The sequence below is a fragment of the Panthera leo genome, chromosome B1, assembly GCF_018350215.1.
Source record: "Panthera leo isolate Ple1 chromosome B1, P.leo_Ple1_pat1.1, whole genome shotgun sequence".
NCBI classification, from domain to species: domain Eukaryota; kingdom Metazoa; phylum Chordata; class Mammalia; order Carnivora; family Felidae; genus Panthera; species Panthera leo.
This window is the reverse complement of record NC_056682.1, coordinates 49915282-49939364: the sequence shown is the minus strand read 5'-3', so window position 1 is coordinate 49939364 and position 24083 is coordinate 49915282. Positions and strand designations below refer to the sequence as shown.

General features: G+C 34.7%; 1 protein-coding gene across 4 annotated transcripts in view; it reads right to left on the bottom strand.

The window, feature by feature from the left end:
- Nucleotides 1-4199: 4199 nt before the first annotated feature.
- The window catches only part of FZD3 (frizzled class receptor 3), a 103118-nt gene continuing 83234 nt past the window's right edge, over nucleotides 4200-24083 (bottom strand). For 3 of the 4 annotated variants that reach the window (XM_042934954.1, XM_042934956.1, XM_042934955.1), the window contains 3 exons: nucleotides 23426-23574; nucleotides 18467-18700; nucleotides 5531-6403 (listed from right to left, as the gene is read on the bottom strand). In XM_042934954.1, the coding sequence (XP_042790888.1) occupies nucleotides 6190-6403; nucleotides 18467-18700; nucleotides 23426-23574 (597 nt within the window). In that variant the 3' untranslated portion in view covers nucleotides 5531-6189. Of the gene's footprint in view, nucleotides 5254-5530; nucleotides 6404-18466; nucleotides 18701-23425; nucleotides 23575-24083 lie in introns of those variants that run through there. The other variant, XR_006201606.1, reaches the window with a different exon arrangement.

Sequence of the window (24083 nt, the reverse complement as noted above, 5' to 3'; positions counted from 1 at the left end):
CTATGGAAGAAAAAAAAGGTCGTGTCAATTATTTGTAACCTTTCTTTTATTTTTATTATCTGTAATATAATTTCCTCCTTAAAATTACTCAAAATTATAAGTGGAAAACAAAGTTAATAACATACCTGAATCCTAGCAATTTAAGCATAGATTTCATTAACAGTACAGGCTGAACTAGTAAATATAGTTCATGGGAAGAATAACAAGAATAAAAGTAAGCCAGAATAATGATTACAAAATGGTCAAGCGACACCCAAATTACAGGCAGGTGGAATTTGAGACACTACCTAAACTAGTCCCCTGTTTCTTCACATCTATTCACAGATGATAAAACCTGAGGTCCCAAGAGGTAAAATTCTAGTTACAAAGCTCACTGAAAACAGAGGCAATACTAGAAACCAGGTCTCCTGACTCAAAATTCTGTGGTATTTAAAAAATAACATAATGTATTTTTACTAAGCATTAGGGAAAGAAATCTGCCAATTCTGAAAAGAGAAAATTATGAAGCTCTAAAGCTTTTTAAGTCAATAAGCACAAGACAAAGAAATATTTCCAAGTTAGCAATATAAACAAGGTGACATACAACAAAAACACCAGGGCTACAACAACAATAAAGTAGTTCACCCTACTTCAGGAAATATAAAATAATAAGTTTAAAAATATCACTGTCTTATAAATACTAATATTACTAGTAAATGGTAATCATCAAAATAATGGAACACCGAATCTTCAAAAAATGAATTATTACAAGGTAAAAAACTTATTTATCAGGAAAAACTGGTAACAGTAGCCAATAAAATGAAAATAAATTAACAGCAATGCTAGCATACCAATGAAAATGTCCAAGAAAGGACATAATAGATTTCCTGAGATAAATAATTACTAAAAAAATAATAATCTGAAGGGAACTATTCTTTAATGCATTTATATAGATGGAACTACTTTCTTTTATAGGATGTAATGTTGTACTGCTGTGGGATTTGACTAAAATATAAGTGAAACTTTACTTTCTTTTATCTTTATGGCAACAAAATTTTACTTTCTAATTAGAGATCACAGAATAGGAAATATGCTTATTAACTTAGTATATTACATCTTTGTGAATCCAACAGAAATGTCTAAGAAATGGCTGGTTTTAGGTAGACCTTAGTATTTTCTATCCTAGAAGATTTTGGATCCTGGGAGAAAATTACAATCCTATTTCAGTTTGACTATTAAAGAAGTATAGGATTAAAATTAAATTAGAAAAAAATCCCAGGAGACTGTTTACAGTCAGATGAAGGGTACGGGATGCTTAGTCTCCCTATTCCTTTCCCTAAACCCATACAACTGGAACAAAAAGAGAAGAGAATTAGTTAAATTATGAAGAGATGTCAACATAATTCTTTTCATATAAAATAGAAATGATACAAGAATAATGTATAAATGTGGCTACTAGGAAATAAATGAATATAAACACTTTTTCTTATTTTAGTCAGTTGTAAAAAGGTATAAAAGAAATTAAAAGAAGCATGAGTTCCTTGGTAAATCTAGGTTCCATAAAAATGCTCTTTTGTGTGTTGATGTGCGGAAAAGAATGGAGAAATCCTTACTTTATGTAGGTTTAAAAAAATTATATATACAAACATACAATTAAGATAATTTTAAATAACTTAAAATTTCAAGTTTTGCCATGATGAATATCAGCAAGTTACAGCTATTACCTTTTTAAAACTTGTTCTTAATCAGAAAGAAATAGGCACATGAAAGTCCTCAAAGAAAAGTTAAAGGGCCTACACTCTTCTTTGTATTTTTCTTACAAGTTTCAGTGAAGTCAAGCTCATGTACTTACATAATTCCATCAAAAGAATAATATAATGGAGATCTCAATCTTGCTGTTGAGATTGACCTGCAAATTTAATTGTATACAATTTGAGAGCACACACTGGCTATATATATACTCAAGAGCTAGCACAGTTTCAGGACATACCTACTCTTGAAAAAGAACCTCATTTTCAAAAAGTTAATTGGATTGTTGATTTAAAGATTGTACCAAATTGTATCAAGATTGTACTGGTCTAATTGCCTATTTTGTTGTTGTTGCTAAATACTACTGAAGACCATATCCTTGTTTTCTACAACCCCCAAATTCTAACAAAAACAAATAATATCAGAGCAATTTATAGGTTAGAGAGCATGATAATTCATGTTATCTCATTTGTTCCTTACAACCAAAGTCCAGTGAGGTAGGTTTGGGGCTCAACAATTAACTTATCCTCATTTTACACTGAAGAAATTGAGACTAAATGACCTGTCCTGTTCACATCATAATTATGGGTCTCTGAATTCCAAGCCTAAAGGGATTTTCACTGCACTAGATGATGAAAATCATCCAAGTGATAATACAGGACTATACCTCTGGCATGTCAAAAGCAGTACAAATATCATCATAATGAAATTTTGGTCTGTTACTGTTTTCTAAGCTCTGGCCACCATTTTCTAAAAACATTTTAAGTAGTTCCTTTTACATCACAGGGATATAGCCTCAACTAAGATAGGTATAATTTGTTATATCCAGCTCTTATCACAAAGAAACTAATGAGGTAGGCTAAAATGTAGGAAATTTTTCTAATTTAAAAAGATTTTTAGAATTTTCATACATCTGCTCTAAGAAGCAGCAGAAAAAGAAAATCACTACTAACAAAGGTTTACTTGAATATTTGTTTACCCAACTAGTATACAAAGATTTAATTTCACATAAAGCAACAAGAGCTTAAATACTTCTAAGAATTGGTGTTCACCTTTTAAAATTAATATCAAGTTTTGGTACAAGCTTATGTAAATATTTCTTGTGTAAGTTATGTATTTATTACTTGCCACATGTTATTCTGGTAAAGCAGAGACTTCATTTCATTCAGTTTAAATTTAGATACTTCAAATTCCTTTGAGGTGAGATTCTCACTACTAAGGGTAAATGTGAGTTGCATAACATGAGTTGTTCATTCGTAAATATTTGTTGAAAAACCTACTCTGTGCTTAGCCCTGTGCTAGTTGTTATTAATCAATTGTTCTTTCAAACCAATTATTGTTTTGAGCTTAGTATGATCTTTTGCTTTAATTATTGAATAAATTAAATACAGTATTGCTAAAATCAAAGTACTTTTTGAAAGCTCTTGATTATATATTAACATCTTGGAGAAACTATTATTTTCGCAGTTGTCAGCTGAACAAATAAAATACTAAACATTATCACATGCCAATCAAAACACAAATTAAAGTTAAACATATGGTAAGAAAGCTGTCTCGACTTGTTCAAGTTGGTTTAAGGGAACTGAGACTTTGAAATTGCTGGTTTGCTATAGTTCTTTAACAGTTTCTTAAAAATATTTCTTAATTTAAAGCACCAGTTTGATAAATAACCTGACCCAAACTAAATACTGTTATTTAAAACAAGGGACTGATGATATTAAGTAAATTCCATGGAGCAAAATTAAGATACTGAAAGTAAATGAAAGATCAATATAGCATTTACATATATGCCAACAGGGAGTTTAACAAACAAGAGAAATGAATATATAAAAATCAGGAAGCACAAAAATTAAGATTTTCATAGGGATGTGCACTTAACTGTCTACACTTGGCCTACTTGCACAAGAAAATCAATTAACATTTTGGCAATTGATAATATAATGCAGATGGCGATGGATGACAACATCTTTGAGCTCAAACTGGTACCTTCTATTTTAACTTCTTATTTTTGTTTCTGAATGTTTGTTTTGGTCTTCTCATGCTGTTCTCAGGAGAGATTCTCAGAAAAAAGCCTTATGAATTATTGATTTATTGTATAAACGAGTTGTTCTAAGTCTGGCCTTCAGAGAAACGGTTTACTAATTGTCAGTTATGAGGGAATTTCAAATTCTGCGTATCTTGAGTACGAACTCCAGCTCCAAGGAGAAAGACAATAAAGACAGAGGAAAAAGAAAAACACTTTGGGGCTAAATGTTCAAATATGTCCTATAAAGAGTCAATAACAAACAATAAGATATATGTACTTTGAAAGAAATATGATATACAAATTATTATCAGAAAACTGACTTTTTTTGCATGATGAAGCCTTTTTTTCAACACCTAATTTCTTGGTATTTTTGTTTTAAAGGAGAGAGAAAAAAGTACACATAAATTAAACACATATCAAGGAATGTACAATAGTAGCCCTCAAATCTCTTAAATCCTTAATCTTAATCCTTTATATTTCATAATGCTTTACAGTTTTCAAAGAGCTTTTGTGTGATTTTTCATTTGATCCCTATTCGACAACTTTGTGAGGTAGGTACTTCTCCTCTATCTTCATTTATAAACAAGGGAACTGAGGCTCAGAGCAGTTTACTTGTTAAAGGTAAAAAACTGGCATATGGCAAAGCCAGGCCTCTCTAGAGTCTAGAACATTTTTCAAAGTATGATTCTTGCATTACCTGCATTAAGAATTACGTGTGATATTTTTAGAACTCAGGTTTTAAAGTCCTACCACCTTTGACTTACTGAATAAGAAACTTTAGGAGTGGGGCCCCAGATTCCACATTTTATAATGGAAAATAAAGTGGAGAACAATTGCATATCAGGTAATGATATATAAAAGCACAAAATTGAGTCCGCCTAGATATTCATGTGATATCATATGATGCCATCAGATCACTATCAGGGGGCAAGTTAGTTCAAAACAACCTGAAGTCTGGCTGCAGATTAGAATAAAACATAGAAAACTTAAAAAAAAAAAAACCCTACAAATTCTCCTCTGAAAGAGAGGAAGGTGTTGGGCATCAGAGGTTCCCCAAGTGATTCTTGTCTAGTCAAGGCTGAGGACCACTTGTTTAAATACACTTTACTATAAAACACATCCACCATTTTCCAGAATTTTTCTTTCCCTTCTGATCAATTTCATGCCTAATAAAGTTCACGGTTTTATTGTAAATTATTTAAACATTACACAACAGAATGTCAAACATTTTTGAATTGATATTGGTAAGACTAAAAGATACTTCACAGCAAGACTAATCATGCTTCATTTAGTTACAATGGTTTCCAAATACCTCAAATTAATCACCACTTTGGACTTAAGTTATATATATTTCAACTGTAAGGAAAGAATGATCCAGAATCTGAAAATAAGAATGTGGGGGCAGAAAGCTGTAGTCTAGTGGCTCCTGGGCAATGCAAATGCACACAATCAACTCACTGTTAGGAGGGGCCTGGTGGCTTTGGCAAGATCACATCTCACTGTAGAAAAATACAACAATGAATGTAGAGAAAACATTTTGCCATTTTGTAATTGTGGTTCCCACAAAAAAAGCTTATAATGTGTGATGCTTATCTTATTACATGCCTCCACGGAACAGATCTGAACATGAAGTTCTCTATGAATCAATACTACTACATGGAAAAAGGTGGCTACAAATTAAACTTTTTCCACCATGCATATGGTTAAGTTATAAAAACACAGCCAGTAAAAGTAATATTTACAAAAGTAATAAAGACAGCACAATCACAGGGGAAAAAAGATCCATCTCTGTTTTTATTCCATTGCTAATCCTAATCCTGTGTGTCTCTGGATGAAGATTATTTTGATAGAATTTTAAAAGAGCCTTCAATAGACTATTCAGTTTCTTCTGTTGATCTTATATCTTATTAGCTAAAATACCCTTGCTGATTTATCAAATTCTCCTACAGTTTAAAAACACAGTTCTTTTTCACTTAGTGGAAAGAAAACTACAAAGTCCAACTATTCATCTGAGAAATAAACCTTGCATAGAAAATTTCCTTAATTCTGAAATTTTGTTTTATTAATACAACTACCAGAATGTTATCTCACAACTAGTTGATATCATATGAAAGTTTGCTACAAAGCAGTCACCACACATTTAGGATTTTTCTAAATATAAAATAAGTAGGTTTATAAAAATGCTTACCAGACAAATAATCTCTTCATAACCTAGAAATAAGAATTATTTATGTGATGACATAATTATTAGCATTTTTGATGCCTTGATGTTCTAAGGTTGATGCAATATAAAAAGCAAAAATTTACTTTCCCAATGGACACAATCTGCACCTGACTGAAAGCATGGTAACGGTTGAGTTACAGCAATCAGTCATGCAAAGGCAAAGAATAAAATCTGCTTTTTAAACAGCACAAGTTCTCCATCTTAGGACAATTTAAGCACTGGTTCCATCTTCTTCAATAACCCGATTCATGCTGGTACCATGTGTGATGTGAGTCATAGGATTACTACTGAGATCTCTGATGCTGCTATGCCGTGACTGTTCATTGAGCCGATGAGAACTACTGTGTCTGGAGTGATCGGTCAGTCGTGATGTGCTGCCATGAGGGAGCCTCTCTTCCATTCCTCTGTAACTGCAGGGCGTATACCTAACACAGAAGAGTTTATTTTGAAGTAGGTAAGACAACACACTAGAAAATAAAACTAAAAATCTCATGAAAACGTCTCATTAAGCAAAATGATTAGGAAACCAACCAGTGAAAAAGTAACCATCAATTTTTGATGATTTATAGTAATTTCAAAAAGTAGACATTCACACGACTAACCTGAAAGGGTAAAAACCCATCTCATTAAATTCAGAATGAAGGTCTTACTCATTGCACAGGGACAGATATTAAGGTTAAACAGAGATGGCTGATACAGAGCTATGCTAAGCATGGATACTTTGCTCATTCAAATGGGAGAGGAGGAACAATGATAGAAGCAACATGGCCTTGTCCCAGGGAGCCTATGAGGGTGGTTATAATCAGTAGTACAACAAAACAAATTTTATTGAAAGACTAGGGTTGGAAGAGGGAGCATATGAAATTAGAGGACAAATTAGTGTAACCTAAAAATAAAAAGGTGAATGAATTGGCAAGCAATGATGACGGTTATGTGCCGACAGCTTCTTTCCAGATAGCCCAGCTAACGGCTGAAGAGCTACCTGTAAATGTCTTAATTACTTTTCATTAGGGCTTGAGGCTGTGAACATCTATTTCATAGAAGCTACATTTACTTAAATATTCTAGTAACATCCTCTGAACATTTGTAGCTATATTCCAGACGAAGCAAATTCTCCCCTTACCCCTAGCCCAAGACCCAGCTTTTGAGCAGTACAATATATAATGTATGCTAACTGAGCTACACTGCTTAGTGCAGGCAGGCAGTCTTCTCTCCATCACTGTGCTTATCTTGAAAGGCAACAGTGGGAACATCAAAGATAAGAAAACACACGCACACCTCTTAAAGTATTTAATTTAGTAAAACAAAGCCCAAAGAAAATGTAACTGCATATAATTTATAATTTTAATAGATACTAAATTTTACTTCAATACCTCTAAAATTAAAAAGGATTCAGCAGGACATTCCGTCTTAAAATAGTCAGCAAAAGAACGAATCCTGAGCAGCTGAAGATCTACTGGCTGTCAAAAATCATTCCTTTATCATTCCTTCATAATAATTACAAATTTCATGATTCAGTAAGAATCATTTATAAAATTTAAAGATTTTAAAGACTGATTCATACACTAGTGAGGTGATTTAGTTTTATAGACGTGCTTATCAAATAAAGTTTTCATCAGATCACAGAGTTTAACAATTGAGAAGTCCTTTTATTTATTTTTATTTTTTAAAGATTTTATTTTTAAGTAATCTCTATATCCAACTCACAAGCTGGAGAGTCATATGTTCCATCTACTGAGCCAGGCAGGCACTCCAGAAGTCCTTTTAAAATGATAAAAAGAAAGCATGTCTTTTGCTTCCAGTTTGAATAAAGCAAAAAAGAAAATATGAAAATGAAACGATGCATTGCGGCAACTGAGTGGCTTAGTTGGTTGAGCATCCCACTCTTAATTTCAGCTCAGGTCATGGTCCCAGGGTCATGGGATCCAGCCCCTGTATTGGGCTCTGTGCTCAGTATGGAGCAGGCTTAAAATCCTCTCTTTCTCCCTCTGCCCCTCTCCTGCTCTCTCTCTCACTCAAAAAGAAAAAAAGAAAAAGAAAAAAAAAGAAAAAGAAAAAGAAAAAGAAAAAGAAAAGGAATGAAAAGATGAATTTCAAAAATTTAAAAAGCTTCTTATGCTAACAGGTAAAAAAGCATTTAATTCTTATCTATTAAAAGATATTTCACATTCAGGGCAAACAGTTTTAACTTTGATTTGCATGTTTGGGTAAACTAATTACATTGTTTACAAATGAAAATATTTCAGAATGAGCTTGTTATTCTAGTTAATAATTATTATTTGACATCATGATTATTGTCCTAAATCAAGTGAAAGATTATTTCCAAATGTAATTTGCCAGCTAACTGGAGATCTTTCACCTCTCAAAATGATTTCATAAGCATCTATTTCAAATGAATTGGCAAACAAAAAAAAGCAAAGTATGATGCAGTGCTTACTAAATGATATCAAAGTAGTTAAAAAATGAAAACCAACCATTATTTAAAAATATGAATTGAGTATTTTCTAAAATAAAACTAAATCTTTGAGTTTACCAAATAAGCCTCAAAGAATACATTTTTCATAGAAAAAATTACCATACTGAGTTCTTTTGTCTATTTAAGTGAAATATAAGGCTATAATGTTCAACGTCGCTCCTTATCAGGGAAATACAAATCAAAACCACACTCAGATACCACCTCACGCCAGTCAGAGTGGCCAAAATGAAGAAATCAGGAGACTATAGATGCTGGAGAGGATGTGGAGAAACAGGAACCCTCTTGCACTGTTGGTGGGAATGCAAATTGGTGCAGCCGCTCTGGAAAGCAGTGTGGAGGTTCCTCAGAAAATTAAAAATAGACCTACCCTATGACCCAGCAATAGCACTGCTAGGAATTTATCCAAGGGATACAGAGTACTGATGCATAGGGGCACCTGTACCCCAATGTTTATAGCGGCACTCTCAACAATAGCCAAATTATGGAAAGAGCCTAAATGTCCATCAACTGATGAATGGATAAAGAAATTGTGGTTTATATACACAATGGAATACTACGTGGCAATGAGAAAAAATGAAATATGGCCTTTTGTAGCAACATGGATGGAACTGGAGAGTGTGATGCTAAGTGAAATAAGCCATACAGAGAAAGACAGATACCATATAGTTTCACTCTTATGTGGATCCTGAGAAACATAACAGAAACCCATGGGGGAGGGGAAGGAAAAAAAAAAAAAAAAAAAAAAAGAGGTTAGAGTGGGAGAGAGCCAAAGCATTAAAGACTGTTAAAAACTGAGAACAAACTGAGGGTTGATGGGGGGTGGGAGGGAGGGCAGGGTGGGAGGGAGGGCAGGGTGGGTGATGGGTATTGAGGAGGGCACCTTTTGGGATGAGCACTGGGTGTTGTATGGAAACCAATTTGACAGTAAATTTCATATATTAAAAAATAAAAAAAAAAAAAAAAAAAAAAAAAAAGAAATATAAGGCTATTCATGAAATTCTAGAATATGAACAACCTGCCCATGGATAATTAGGAATCAACTACACAGAAAAATAAATTTAATTATAGTGTTTAATCTCAATTGTATATATAGCAATTACCAAGTTTATTTATCTTTTGCCAGTCATTTAAAAAACTGTAACCATCTACTCTAATACACAATATAAAAATGTACATTAATTTTAATATAAACTTAGGCAAAATAATTAATTTGGTTAATTTGCTGAAAAGATAATAAGGTATATTTCCAAAGTCAAAATGAGAGAAACTTAAAGATGATTTATTCTTTTTGGTTCTCTAAACTAGTTGCTACCATTTATATAAATAATTGAATTCATTTGGGTTTAACCAGTATCTCATTATTCATTCTCTAGCTTTCCCTTGTCACCCTCTCATGTCACCTACTTATCACCACATCATTCATTTCCAAACCTCAACCTACTTACTCCTCCACTTCCTTTTCTACCCATCCTCTAATCCAACAATACTTATAATACACATAATAACAATTACTTATTCTTTGAAGTTGACATACATGTGTAGGTGTATTTACCTCAGGCTATTTTATTTCATGGAGCACTGAGATCAATAAGTATCCATCAAGGAGTCTACACTAGAGTGAATATGGAGAAGCAGGTAGGTGTGTGTGTGTGTGTGATCTCATAGTCAAGATACCATGAGATGATGAGAAAGTGATGGCCAAAAGATAGTGTTAACATGTAAACTTAAAAACTGACAGTTAAGAAAGAAATCTCTACGAGATGATTTTTGTAATTATGAAAACCCCTATTTAGACTTTTAGGTTCAAGATGGCCTTGGACTCTTTCAGATCTGCTATTTTAAAGTTTTTACTTATTTATTTTTGAGAGAGAGAGAGAGCACAAGTGGGGGAAAGGCAGAGAGTGAGGGGGTCAGAGGATCTGAAGTAGGCTCTGGGTGGACAGCAGAGGGCCTGACGTGGGGCTCGAACCCACGAACTGTGAGATCATGACCTGAGCTGAAGGCAGACGCTTAACCGACTGAGCCACAAAGGCTCCCCCAGATCTGCTATTAAGTTCTGGCTATGGCAGAGGGCTTTGCAGTATGAATATTCATGTACCACACACAACACCCTTAGTAGACTGTTGTTTTAGTTTTGGGCCCTGAATTCCTGGGAAATGTGACCCTTCGCTTCCCTTCCTTTCCCTCCCTCCCTCATTCATTCATTCATTCACTCATTCACTCATTCATTCAAAGTAATCTTTACCGCGGGGCTCAAACTCATGATACTGAGCTCAGCATGCTCCACTGACGAAGCCAGCCAGGTGCCCCTAAATGCCCACATTCATTCATTCATTCTTTCTTTTTCTTTCTTTCTTTCTTTCTTTCTTTCTTTCTTTCTTTCTTTCTTTCTTTCTTTCTTTCTTTCTTTCTGTCTTTCTTTCTGTTTTTTAAAAAAATTTTTAAGTGTTTGTTTATTTTTGAGAAAGAGAGACACAGAGCAGGGGAGGGGCAGAGAGAGAGGGAGACACAGAATCCGAAGCAGGCTCCAAGCTCTGAGCTGTCAGCACAGAGCTAGTCATGGGGCTCAAACTCACAAACAGTGAGATTATGACCTGAGCTGAAGTCGGATGCTTAACTGACTGAGCCACCCAGGTGCCCCGCCTACATTATTTCTAAAGTCATCTATTCAACAGATTTATCTCTCTCTCTAGATAGATAGACAGATACAGGAAGATAGATATAGAAGATAGAAATATATGCCTAGAACTGTGCTAGGTACTGTGGGGAAATACAGAAATGTCTGTCATCTAGTTCTCATTCTCTAGAAGTTACACATTTAGCTGAGGAAAGACTGCTGTATGGAAAATAGGTCATACCATAAAAATGATTAAAAAGCAATTAACTGCCATGGACATGGGAATTAAGCAGGCCTTAAAGGATGGGTATGATTTTGATTAAGCACAGAGGTAGGAAAGGCCATTACAGGAAGTCATAATCTATCCTCTGGTTCTCATGACAGTATACTTTTATAGATTCTTTCATATGCCAATAAGCTCTTTCTTTGATTCACATCTTGGCTATTCTTCTTGTATTATTATTACTGTAAGTATTTATTAAAGTCTTGTTCTTGGTCTGTTCTTTTTTTTTTTTGGTTATGTTTCAAGTAATTCTATCTCACAATTTTAATTATCAACTACCTTTTTTTTTTCTTTTTAATTTAAATTCAAGTTAGTTAACATACAGTGTAGTATTGGCTTCAGGAGTAGAACCCAATGATTCATCATTTACATATAACACCCAGTGCTCATCCCAACAAGTGTCTTCCTTAATGCCCATCACCTATCTAGCCCATCCATTCCCCCACTCACCTCCCCTCCAGCAATCTTCAGTTTGTTCTCTGTGGTTGAGTCTCTTATGGCTTGCCTCCCTCTCTGTTTTTATCTTATTTTTGCTTCCCTTCCCCTGTGTTCATCTGTTTTCTTTCTTAAATTCCACATATGAGTGAAATCATATGGTATTTGTCTTTCTCTGACTTATTTCGCTTAGCATAATATATTCTGGTTCCATTCACGATGTTGCAAATGGCAAGATTTCATTCTTTTTGATGGCCACGTAATATTCCAGTGTATATACATACCACATCTTTATCCATTCATTAGTTGATAGACATTTGGGCTCTTTCCATAATTTGGCTATTGTTGATAGTGCTGCTATAAACATTGGTATGCATGTGTCCCTTCCAATCAGCACTTCAAATTGTTTTTTATTTTTAAACTTTTTTTAAAAGTTTACCTATTAATTTTGAGAGAGACAGAGACAGTGCCAGTGAGGGAGGGGCAGAGAGAGGAGAGAGAGAATTCCATGCAGGCTCTGCACTGTGAGCACAGAGCCTGATGTGGGGCTCAAACTCATGAAACTGTGAGTGACCTGAGCCGAAACCAAGAGTCAGATGCTTAACTGACTGAGCCACCCAGGTGCCCCAAATTAGCAATTTTGTATCCTTTGGATAAATATCTGGTAGCACAATTGCTGGGTCGAAGGGTACTTCTATTTTTAATTTTTTGACAAAAAGAAGTAAAAAGCATACAAATTGGCATAGAAGAAGTCAAATTTTCCCTATTCACATATAACATGACACACTCTACGTGGAAAATCCAAGATTCCACCAAAAAATTGCTAGAACTGATATGTGAATTCAGCAAAGTCAGAGGATAGAAAATCAATGTACAGAAATCAGTTGCATTTCTATACACCAATAATTAAGCAACAGAAAGAAAAATCAAGGAATCAATCCCATTTACAATTGCACCAAAAACCCTAAGATACCTAGGAATAAAGCTAACCAGAGGTAAAAGATCTGTACGCTGAAAACTATAGGAAGCTTATGAAAGAAATCAAAGACGACACAAAGAGATGGAAAAACATTCTATTCTCATGGATTAGAAAAACAAATATTGTTAAAATGTCAACTACCTTAATGATTATAAATGTCCTTACCTAAGTTCCAGTTCCATTCAGATTAGAAAGACTGAATACCCTATATTTATTTGCCTTCAGAAATTCTCTACTCAGTATCAACTTATTTGTTATTACCATTCATTCACCTTCCATATTTCCTCTAATGTTCTATAATGTCAATTGTCTCTAACAATCACTGTTTTAATTATATGTTGGCTTACACTGTTATGTAATTGGCTCCTAGGTATATGTCTTCTCTTTCTTATAAGATTATGCTCCTAGAATGCAGAAATTAGCTTTCTTCTATATATCCCTTTACACACAGAATGCCACATGCATAGGAGGTGTGTTATAAATAATTGTTCATTCCTTATTGAAAAGGATGAGGCTAATAATGTCCAATGTCAAATAATACTGATAGTTCATAGAGGGTAATGTTGACAAAACATATTCTAAAAGACTCTCAGATCCCCTCCCTCCTTATGAGTATCTTAAGATAGGACCCATAAATTACTGCAGAAACTTCTCAACTGCAATTACTTACAATCTCCTCTTCTCCTATGCTGTTGCCAAAGTAATCTTTCTTAAACACAAATCTGATTTTATTATCCCCAGGCTCCAAATCCAACTATTAAAGAATAGTTTCTTATTGCTGTCAGGAAAAAAATCCAAGTTTCTCAGCATGTTTCATCTGCCCAAGTGTACAAACTATGCTCTAGCCATACTCTGGTACCTAACTGCCTGCTTGACCTCCTTGCCTCCACATATGCTATTTTCCTGTCTTTAATTTCAACTGCCTCCTCTGCATCCTATTCCAAGTAGAAATGCTATCTTGTTTGTGGGGTTTTCTCTGACTTTCTATAATAAGTTAAATGTTTTTCTTCTCTGGGATTTCAAAGCATTTTGTATATGATTTTATTATACCCATTAAAGTGTATTATAACCGATTGTTTGCTCTTCTGTCTTCCATCTGTATGTCCTTAACACTTAGAAGAGCACTTCTCTCATACGAGTGTTGAACGCAAGGAAAAAAGCAAAAAAGTGAAAGGATCTTTGAATGTGGTTAAAACAGGTCATTGGTGATGTTAGAAAGTACAGTTTAAGTGGGTAAGAAGAAAAAAAAAGACTGGATATATATGAAATGAAATATTCAAAATATTCATTTAAAAAATTTGGCAGGAAAAGAAAAAAGAAATGGATAAAAGATAGAAAAAATATCACAAAGACACTGCTATTTTTTTTTAAACATAGAGTAGCGGACCAAGTTAAAAGGCAAAAGAAAGCAAGTTGAAAGAAAAAACCAGAGGTTTAAAAGAGTACATATAAGAATCATGACCTATGCTCAGAGGACAGAGAAGACTGGGAGAAAGGCTAGAATGAGATTGAAGGATATAAGACAGTTGTAGAAACAGGTATTTTATTTATTTATTAAAAAAAATTTTTTTTTGAATGTAAAAAAGTTTTAAAAGTTTGTTTATTTATTTAGAACACAAGCAGGGGAGGGGCAGAGAAAGATAATTTCAAGCAGGCTCCGAGCTGTCAGCACAGAGCTCAATGCAGGGCTTGAACCACGAACCACAAAATGAACCATCTGAGCTGAAATCAAGAGTCAGATGATTAACCAACTGAGCCACCCAGGGGCTTAAACTGTCTTAAAGTGAGCATAGCCTGCTTTCCATTTCAGGCATTAGAATTTTCATTCTTTCAGTTTCCTAAACTAGAAATCTTAAAAACAAAAAAAACAAAACCAAATAAACAAAAGACCTTTTGGCACATTTCTTCTATCCAGCTGTTATTAATGTGTAATCAACTACTATCATTTCTTCTTTCTACATATTTTTCAAATCAGCTCTTCCTCTCTTCCCACTGCAACTACTCTCCTAATATAAGCCTTCATCAACTCCCAACCGAATTATTGCAAAGCTCCTAAGAAGTTTCTTTTTTTTTTTAATTTGTGTTGTTTTAAATGTTTATGTATTTTTGAGAGAGAGAGAGAGAGAACACATGCATGAGTGGGGCAGGTGCACAGAGAGAGGGAGCAGAAGATCCAAAGCCAGTTATGTGCTGAGAGCGGAGATCCCAATGCAGGGCTCGAACTCACAAACCATGAGATCATGATCTGAGTCCAAGTCGGAGCTTAACCAACTGAGCCACCCAGGCCCCAAGTCCTAAGAAGTTTCTAATTCTGGTGTCTCCATCATCTAATTTGAAAAACACATCCAGCCTTCTCTCAAAGATTCTCTGTGAAGCTATCTGACCCTGTCCCCGACCAGATTCACTCCCTCCTCCATGCCACTACTGCTCCTACAAAATGGGTTGGCAAACTGGCTCAGTGGCCAACTCTGGCTCTTCCTATTTCTATAAATAAAGCTTAATTGAAAAACAAATAAATAAAAAGGAAAAGCTGTTTCCATTTGACTGTACACATTTTCTATGGCTACTTTCATGCTACAACAGAAATGAATAGCTGCAAGAGAGACCGTGTGCTCAACCCACAAAGCCTAAAATATGTACTAAGTGGCTTTTTATAGAAAAAGTTTGCCAAGTTCTGTACTCTGCCATCATACTTATATTTTACTTTACTTGTTCATTTACAGTAACAGAAGTTGATATCAGGTATCTACTGAGATAAGCACTGTTCCAAGCAATTACCCATATTATCTCATTTACTCTTTACAACATTCCTAAAGGGGCAGATATTTCTATTTCCATTGTACAAATGAGGAAACCGAGCATTTTCATTCCAGACCTCATGTTTTTAACTACAGCACTAATACTGACTACACTATCTTTCTTGAGCTTATTAAGAACAAAGATTATACCTAAATCATCTTATTCCCAGAGTCTAGCATAGTGTTTAACATAGTATGCATTCTGTAATTGCTTGCTAAATATATCTTACTAAAATATCTACTTTCACCCTGACCTTCTCCCTGCTCAAAACCCTTCAATGCCTCCATTATTTGTTTACTGCATCAGGTCTAAATTCTAAACTCCTCTGAGCGGCTTTAAGTCTGATGGACACAATCCAGGGCAACCATACCTAGCAAAGTTTAAAAGCTTAATAATGTCCAACTTCTAGGAATTTTATGGTTTCAGGTCTCACATTAGGTCTTTCACCCATTTTGAATTTATTTTTGTGTATGGTATAAGAAAGTGGTCCAGTTTCATTCTTTTGCCTATTACAAAAAGTCCAGTTTTCCCAACACCATTTGTTGAAGAGACTGTCTGTTCTCCATTGTATATTCTTACCTCCTTTGTCATAGATTAATTGACCACATATGTGTGGGTTTATTTTTGGACTATCGATGTGTCTATTTTTGTCCTAGTACCGTCTTGTTTTGATTACTACAGTTTTATAGTATATTGTGAAATCTGGGATTATGCTACCTACAACTTTGTTCTTCCTTCTCAAGACTGCTTTGGTTATTCAGAACTTTTGTGGTTCCACTCAAATTTTAGGATTATTTGATCTAGTTCTGTGAAAACTACTGTTGGTATTTTAACAAAGATTGCATTAAATCTGTAGATTGTTTTGGGTAGTATGGACATTTTAATAATATTGGTTCTTCCAAAACTTAATCATGGAATATTTTTCCATTTTTTATGTCCTCTTTAATTTATTTCATCAATGTTATATAGTTTTCAGAATATAGGTCTTTTGCCTCTTTGATTTATTCTTAGGTATTTATTTTTGGTGCAGTTGTAAATGCGATTGTTTTTTGAATTTCTCTTTCTGCTACTTCATTATTAATGTAAAGAAATGCAACAGATTTCTGTATATTAATTTTCTATCCTGTGACTTTACTGAATTCATGTATCAGTTCTTACAGTTTTCTGGTGGAGTCTTTAGGGTTTTCTCTATATACCATCATGTCATCTGCACATAGTGTTAAGTTTTATTCTTCAGTACCAATTTGGATGTTTTGAACATAGGCCAGAGAAACATTTTTCTAGATCTGTCTCCTCAGGCAAGGGAAACAAAAGCAAAATTAAACTATTGGGACTACACCAAAATAAAAAGCTTTTGCACAGTGAAGGAAACTGTCAATAAGCAACAAGGCAACCTACTGAGTGGGAGAAGATATTTGCAAATGATATATCCAATAAGGAGTTAGTATCTAAAATATATCAAGAACTTACACAAGTCAATACCAGAAAAACAAATAATCCAATTAAAAAATGAACGGAGGACCTGATTAGACATTTTCCCAAAGAAGATACATAGATGGCCAACAGACACATGAAAAGATGCTCAACATCACTAATCATCAGGGAAATACAAATCAAAACCATGAGATATCACTACATGCCTGTCAGAATGACTAAAATAAAAAAGGCACAAGATAACAAATGTTGGTGCAGATGTAGAGAAAAAGGAACCTTAGTGCATTATTGGTGGGAATGCAAACTGGTGCAGCTACTGTGGAAAACGGTATGGAGGTTCCCCACAAAATGTAAAATAGAATTACTATATGATCCAGTAATCCCACTAGTGGGTATTTACCAAAAGAAAATGAAAACACGAGTTTGAAAAGATACATGCACCCTTATGTTTACTGCAGCGTTATTTACAATAGTTAAGATATGGAAGCAACCCAAATGTCCACCCATATATGAATGGATAAATAAGATGTGGTATATAGGGGCGCCTGGGTGGCTCAGTCGGTTAAGTGTCTGACTTTGGTTCAGGTCATGATCTCATGGTTCATGGGTTCAATGCCCAAGTCGGACTCTGTGCTGACAGCGCCAAGCCTGGAGCATGCTTCAGATTCTGTTGTCTCCCCCTCTTTCTCTCAGTCCCTTCCCTGCTCACGCTCCATCTCTCTCTCTCTCTCAAAAATGAATAAACTTAAAAAAAAATAAAAAATAAAATAAAAAAGAAGATGTGGTATATACAAAAAAGGGAATACGGGCACCTGGGTGGCTCAGTTGGTTAAGCATCCAACTCTTGATATTGGCTCAGGTCATGATCTCATTTGTGGGATCAAGCCCCATGTCAGTCTCCATGCAGAGTGTAGAGCCTGCTTGGGATTCATTTTCTCTCTCTCTCTCTCTCTCCTCCCGCTCAACCTTCCTCTCTCTCTCTCAAAATAAATAAATAAACTTTAAAAAATAAAAGGGGGTAACATTACTCTCAGCCATAAAAAAGATCTTGCCATCGGTGACAACATGGATAAACCTAGAGGGTATAATGCTAAGTAAAATAAGTCAGACAGAAAAAGACAAATACCATATGATTTCACTCACATTACATTTGGAATTTAAGAAGCAAAATAAATGAACAAAGAAAAAAGAGACAAAAAAAGATTCTTAAATTCTTTAAGATGGGTGAAACAGACTAAGACTATAGTTTTTATGATGAGCACTGAATAATGTATAGAACTGTTGAATCATTATATTGCACACCTGAAAGTAACATAACACTCTATGTTAATTATACTTCAATTAAAATTTTTTTTAAAAAATACAAATGATGTCCAACTTCTATTTCAGATTTGGCTACTCTTCATTCTTAAGTTGTGTGACTAATTCAACTTATGAAATAAACTAAGCTTCCAATAAAACTCACCTGCCATCACGGGATCTGTGGAGACTGCCGTGGTAGCTGCTTACTTTGCTGTGGACACTCCCTGCTTTGCTTCTCTGATCATCCACCATAGCAAGCTGGGTTGAAGAAGCATGTGTGGATGTTCCTTGAGTGGAAGTTCCCCTTGATTTTCTTATAATAGGAGTATTTGGATCCCTCAGGAGAGACTGAGCAAAATCAGGTTCCTGTAGTACCTGTCGGCTCTCATTCACTATCCTAGAAAACAAAATACTAAGTTTAAGATACAGACTAACATTCCCATAGACCAATAAACAACACTTTGGTGACATACTGACATTATTCTTGAAATTAATTGCTCTTCAAATAATGTCTTTAGCAGAGATATAAGGTAACATCGTTGACAGAGGAAAGAATACAACAAAAATCCCTATCAATCTGTACTCTAAAGTGGTATGATGGAAAGAAGCCTGAATCAAAATAAGGAAATCAGGATTTTAGTTCAATAAATACACGATCTTAAGCAAGTCATTATTCCCTTTCTTTCATTTTCGTCATCTATGAAATGAAGCTATACAATTTTATCATTTCTAAAAGGTTCCTTTCAATTAAAGAAGTTTATAATTCTAGGAGTGCCTGGGTGGCTCAGTCAGTTAAGTGTCCAACTCTTGATGTCAGCTCAGGTTATGATCTCACAGTTTGTGAGGCAGAGGAGCACAGAGCCTGCTTGGGATTCTCTCTCTCTCTCTCTCTCTCTCTCTCTCTCTCTCTCTTTCTCAAAATAAATAAATAAGTAAACTAAAAAAAAAAAAGAAATTTATGATTCTCAATCACACTGAAATATTATAAAAGATTTTATAATAAAGTAGAGAAATTTGTTCTTGCATGGTTTATGGATGTATCAGAGGCCTCACTGTAACACAGATATTTTTTGAACTTGTAAGTTACAACAGTTGTTTTTAGGCTACAAGTTGGTTTTATGGTAAAGCAGTTGTTCAGTGCTAGATTAAACATGATTGGTCATAATTAAAACAAAACATATGAAAAATTAAGTGAACATAAAATTAACTACCGGATAGATTAAAGCCTCAAGGAAAAAAAATTTAAGGAGATGAATTACTGTCAAGAGCAAAAGTTTTTAACTGCTATGAAAAGGTTAAAAACATTTATTTATAATGATAAAGTAGTAATTAAACTGATAAGAAGAGCCAGTGAAATAGTTGCAAAGATCAGTGTCAGTTTATGTAAACAAGCAACTATGAGAATCAGACGTTTAAATTAAAATTAGATAAACAATTTCATGAAAAAAACAAAACTCTAACATATAAAGACTGGATCATACATTAACAAAGTGCATATATTCTAGGGGCGCCTGGGTGGCTCAGTTAGTTAAGCGTACGACTTCAACTCAGGTCATGATCTCGCAGTTCATGGGTTTGAGCTGTGGGGCTCGAGCCATGGGTTCATGTGGGGCTCTGTGCTGACAGCTCAGAGCCTGGGGCCTGATTCGGGTTCTGTGTGTCCCCCTATGTCTCCCCCATCCCTTGCTCATGCTCGGTCTCTCTCTCTCTCAAAATAAAAATGAATAAAATTTTAAAAAATGAATAAAATGAATGAATAAAAATTTTTTTTAAAAGAGTGCATATATTCTAAGTTTTCAGATTACAAAAGGATTGTTGTTACTGTTACTGTTTTAGCAGTGAGGTAAAAGGGCTAAAGGAAGGCAAATATCTGTTGAGTACCCACACTGTGCCAGGTATTTTACATACACTCTCCTTTGATCCTTCTTAATAATGTTTTTATTTTATTATGGAGATCAATGTCCTAAGAGGGTATCTCTAAGAGAGTATGAGTTATCTGTTATGAATAGGTATCTATTAAGAATAAATACTGTGATCTCTATTTTATAGATGAAAAATCTGAGGTTCTAAAGGATTAGAGAACTTCCAAAAGTCACGCAATAAAACCAACAGTCGAGGATCAAACTTAATGATAAAACATAACATATGTGTGTGTGCGTGTGTGTGTGTGTGTGTGTGTGTGTGTGTGTGTGTGTGAGAGAGACAGAGAGAGAGACAGACACACACACACACACACACACACACACACACACACACACACACCCTGGAAACAAAGTGTCAAAAACTGGATAGAAGAAAGAACAAGTCAAAGATAGCAAAACTGGATAGAAGAAAGAACAAGTCAAAGATAGCTGAAAAAAACAAACAGTATTTGTTTCTCCTTCATCAGAGGCCCTACTCATATATTCATAAATCCCAAGTCAGCCTTGATTGCTGACTTTATTTTCTAAACTTATTTTTAAAACTTGGTTCAAACTGACATCTGGTTATGCCAAAAATTTAATCCACCTTGAAATGGTAAAGGTTTGTCCCCTCATTTTACAGAGAAATTAGGTGATATGATCCAGATAATTCCAAAAGAAGATTTCTAAAAATATTTCAATCAGTGTCAGCATTACTAGTATAAGCACAACCTTAAGTGTGGCTTCACTTAGAGGGAAAACACTAATTTGATTAGCACAATTTTAGAAACTAGTCTCTTTGTAGCACAGTACATAACAAAGAGGTTGAGAGCAAAGACTAGAGCCAAGAGTCAGAATGCTTGGTTCTGAATCTCAATTCTAGCATTCACTATGAAACCCTGAATCCATGCCTCAGTTTCCTTATTTGTAAAATGATGATCTTTCTTACAAGGCTTTTTGAAGGATTAAATGGTTTAATAATATATACAATGTTTAGAACAGTGCTTAGAATACTAAATGTGCTCAATTAATTGGTAACCATTATTACGATTACTCTACAGTTATTTCTCAAGGCTAAAGTAGAAGACACATGTTAGAAATAGCTATGGGATGCTCATACCCGTGAGCTCCAGCATAAGGAGCTGCCCTCTAGCCCAGGGCACGGTCCTGGCTTGGAGGATTACAATGGCTTTGTTAGGTGGGGATCCATGGTCACAGAAAACCAAATAGAAGGGTCTTGGGAGTTCTGACCAGTTTCAAAATGATTCTGGCCCAACCAGGATCCCCCAAATAATTAAGATAATTCTCCATAAGAGTAGCTTGGGTTTAGTTCTACCTAGACTTTCTAATATAACCCTATTACAGAACTGTTTGTATAAGGTCCAGAGGTGACCAGAAATGTTTAATACAAGACCTTTCCTCAGTATTATCTCTTAGTGTGATTAAAATATATTTAAAAATTTCAAAGAATATACACATAAGTCACAGTAAATCCCATAGGGACAGATATTCCATGAAAGCAGGGACTCAGCCTATTTGTTTGCTGCTGCATCCCTGGTGTTGCAACATAGTTCATGGCACATAGTAAGCATTCTATAAAGACTTTCTTAAAAAAATGAATGCCCAGGAAATAGGTTTTTGTTGTTATTGTTGAATAACTCTTTCCCCTTCTTTCCTTCTCTGCTCTGTGAAACTGTTACTTAAAGGAGAAATGCATTATCTGATATCACTAGTAGCAGTCTCAGATATAGTAATAAGAAATGTACATTTAAAATTTTTTTTTTCCCCAATGTTTTTTATTTATTTTTGGGACAGAGAGAGACAGAGCATGAACGGGGGAGGGGCAGAGAGAGAGGGAGACACAGAATCGGAAACAGGCTCCAGGCTCCGAGCCATCAGCCCAGAGCCTGACGCGGGGCTCGAACTCACAGACCGCGAGATCGTGACCTGGCTGAAGTCGGACGCTCAACCGACTGCGCCACCCAGGCGCCCCAGAAATGTACATTTTAAAACTGTGCATTTTTATCTCAATCTAATCTGTGTAATAGTAACGCCTAATTACTGTACTTAAGAAAATACAGATTTTGTTAATGAGGCATTTTAAGTTGTACGGGAAAAGTACATTAACCCATGTATGGCACAACATTAAAAAAATTTTTTTTAGTGTTTATTTATTTTGAGAGAGACAGAGTGTGAGTTGGGGAGGGGCAGAGAGAGAGAGGGAGACACAGAATCCAAAGCAGGCCCCAGGCTCTGAGCTGTCAGCACACGAGCCCAACTCAGGGCTTGAACACACGAGCTATGAGATCATGACCTGAGCCAAAGTCGATGCTCAACCGACTGAGCCACACAGGCACCCCAAGGCACAACATTTTAAATATAACCTTAAGAGCTTCACAAACCTTCTCCCAAAACCCATTTTCCATGGCCCTTAGTTTAGGTAAAATCATAAGCATACAGACTCAACTCAGAATTTGTGATAATTCAGGTATAGTATACATGTAAGATTTAGACTGAATAAAAGTTTGAAATGATTTGTTCCTTTGTGAATACTGTAGTCTTGTTTTCCTTTTGCTTTATGATTAAAGATGCTGTAAATATATTTTACCATGACATTCTAATATGCAGTGTGGCCAACAATGATTTAAAATAATTTCTTTAATGTATTTCATTATCATTTTATAATGCATTTAATATCATCTGTTTTGGCTTTAACATATACTTTATCATAATGGAATAACATGTTATCTCTTTATATCATTTCTGGTATACTTGGAAGAATAATGGGCAACTGAAAAGGAAAGTCTAACCTAATACCTGTGATTTTGGCCCAAGCATTTAACCTCTCTGTGTCAGTTTTCTCATCTGTAACACAGAAATAATACATACCAGCACTCACAAGAATACTGAGAAGATCAAATAATAATATATATAAAAGCATTAATTTGTTAATTTTAGTTAAAATTTAAATTTTTGAAAATAAGATTGGCTTTCTCTCAAATATTCTGAATTAGTAAGGCATAGACCTCAAGTCTGGTTCTACTTGGCTACGTTGTCAGAATAAACTTTTAGCTTTTGACATGCTACTGTGCTAAGTGGTAGCAGCTGAGGTTATAATCATGTCGAAACACATCCTCCAAATTCAAAGTGTTTTAACATAAGCAACGTAAAACTTTTATGTGAATATGAGGTTTGTGAACACTGTGATAATTTCAACTTACTCTTTTTTCCTACGACCATGAAAAAAACTGGCCCATTCAAAGCATGTCTTTTTGCTTCCAACCCAAAAAATGGAGGGAATACCAACTATGAGAGCCATCAGGTATTTCATCAGAAAGAGAATCAGGTCTGGACGACTCATTTGAGTAACCTACAAGAGAAAGAAAAATACCTTAAATATATAGAAAAAACTTTCTATCAAAGGCCATTATAAATCCTTTAAATAAACAACAGTAAAGTAATTCTACAATTTGATATTTTCACTTACATAGTTCTACAGTTAATTTTGTTATATGTAAAAGATACACACTCTTCAACTAAGTTTCTATTTTGTATTTTGAGTCCTATATTTTTCTTATTAGCTCACAATGGTATCTTCTAAAGAAAAAGATTATTAATGTAGAAAATAAGCCATGAGTAGGAATAGAGCCTCAAATATAATACCTATATTCTTCTTGGCCAATTCTGTTAGTCCTATCATTGATCATTACAATATAAAATTAGGGAAGTATTAATCCCCCCCCTCCATTTTATTAGTTTTTGTGCTTATCTTTTATAGCCCTTCCTTCTACCTACCTGCTGGCTGTTTTCAAGCTTCCTCTTTAACCTATGAGTTATCTGTAAGTACATTTTCTAGTTTCTATTGATATGACTTTTTAA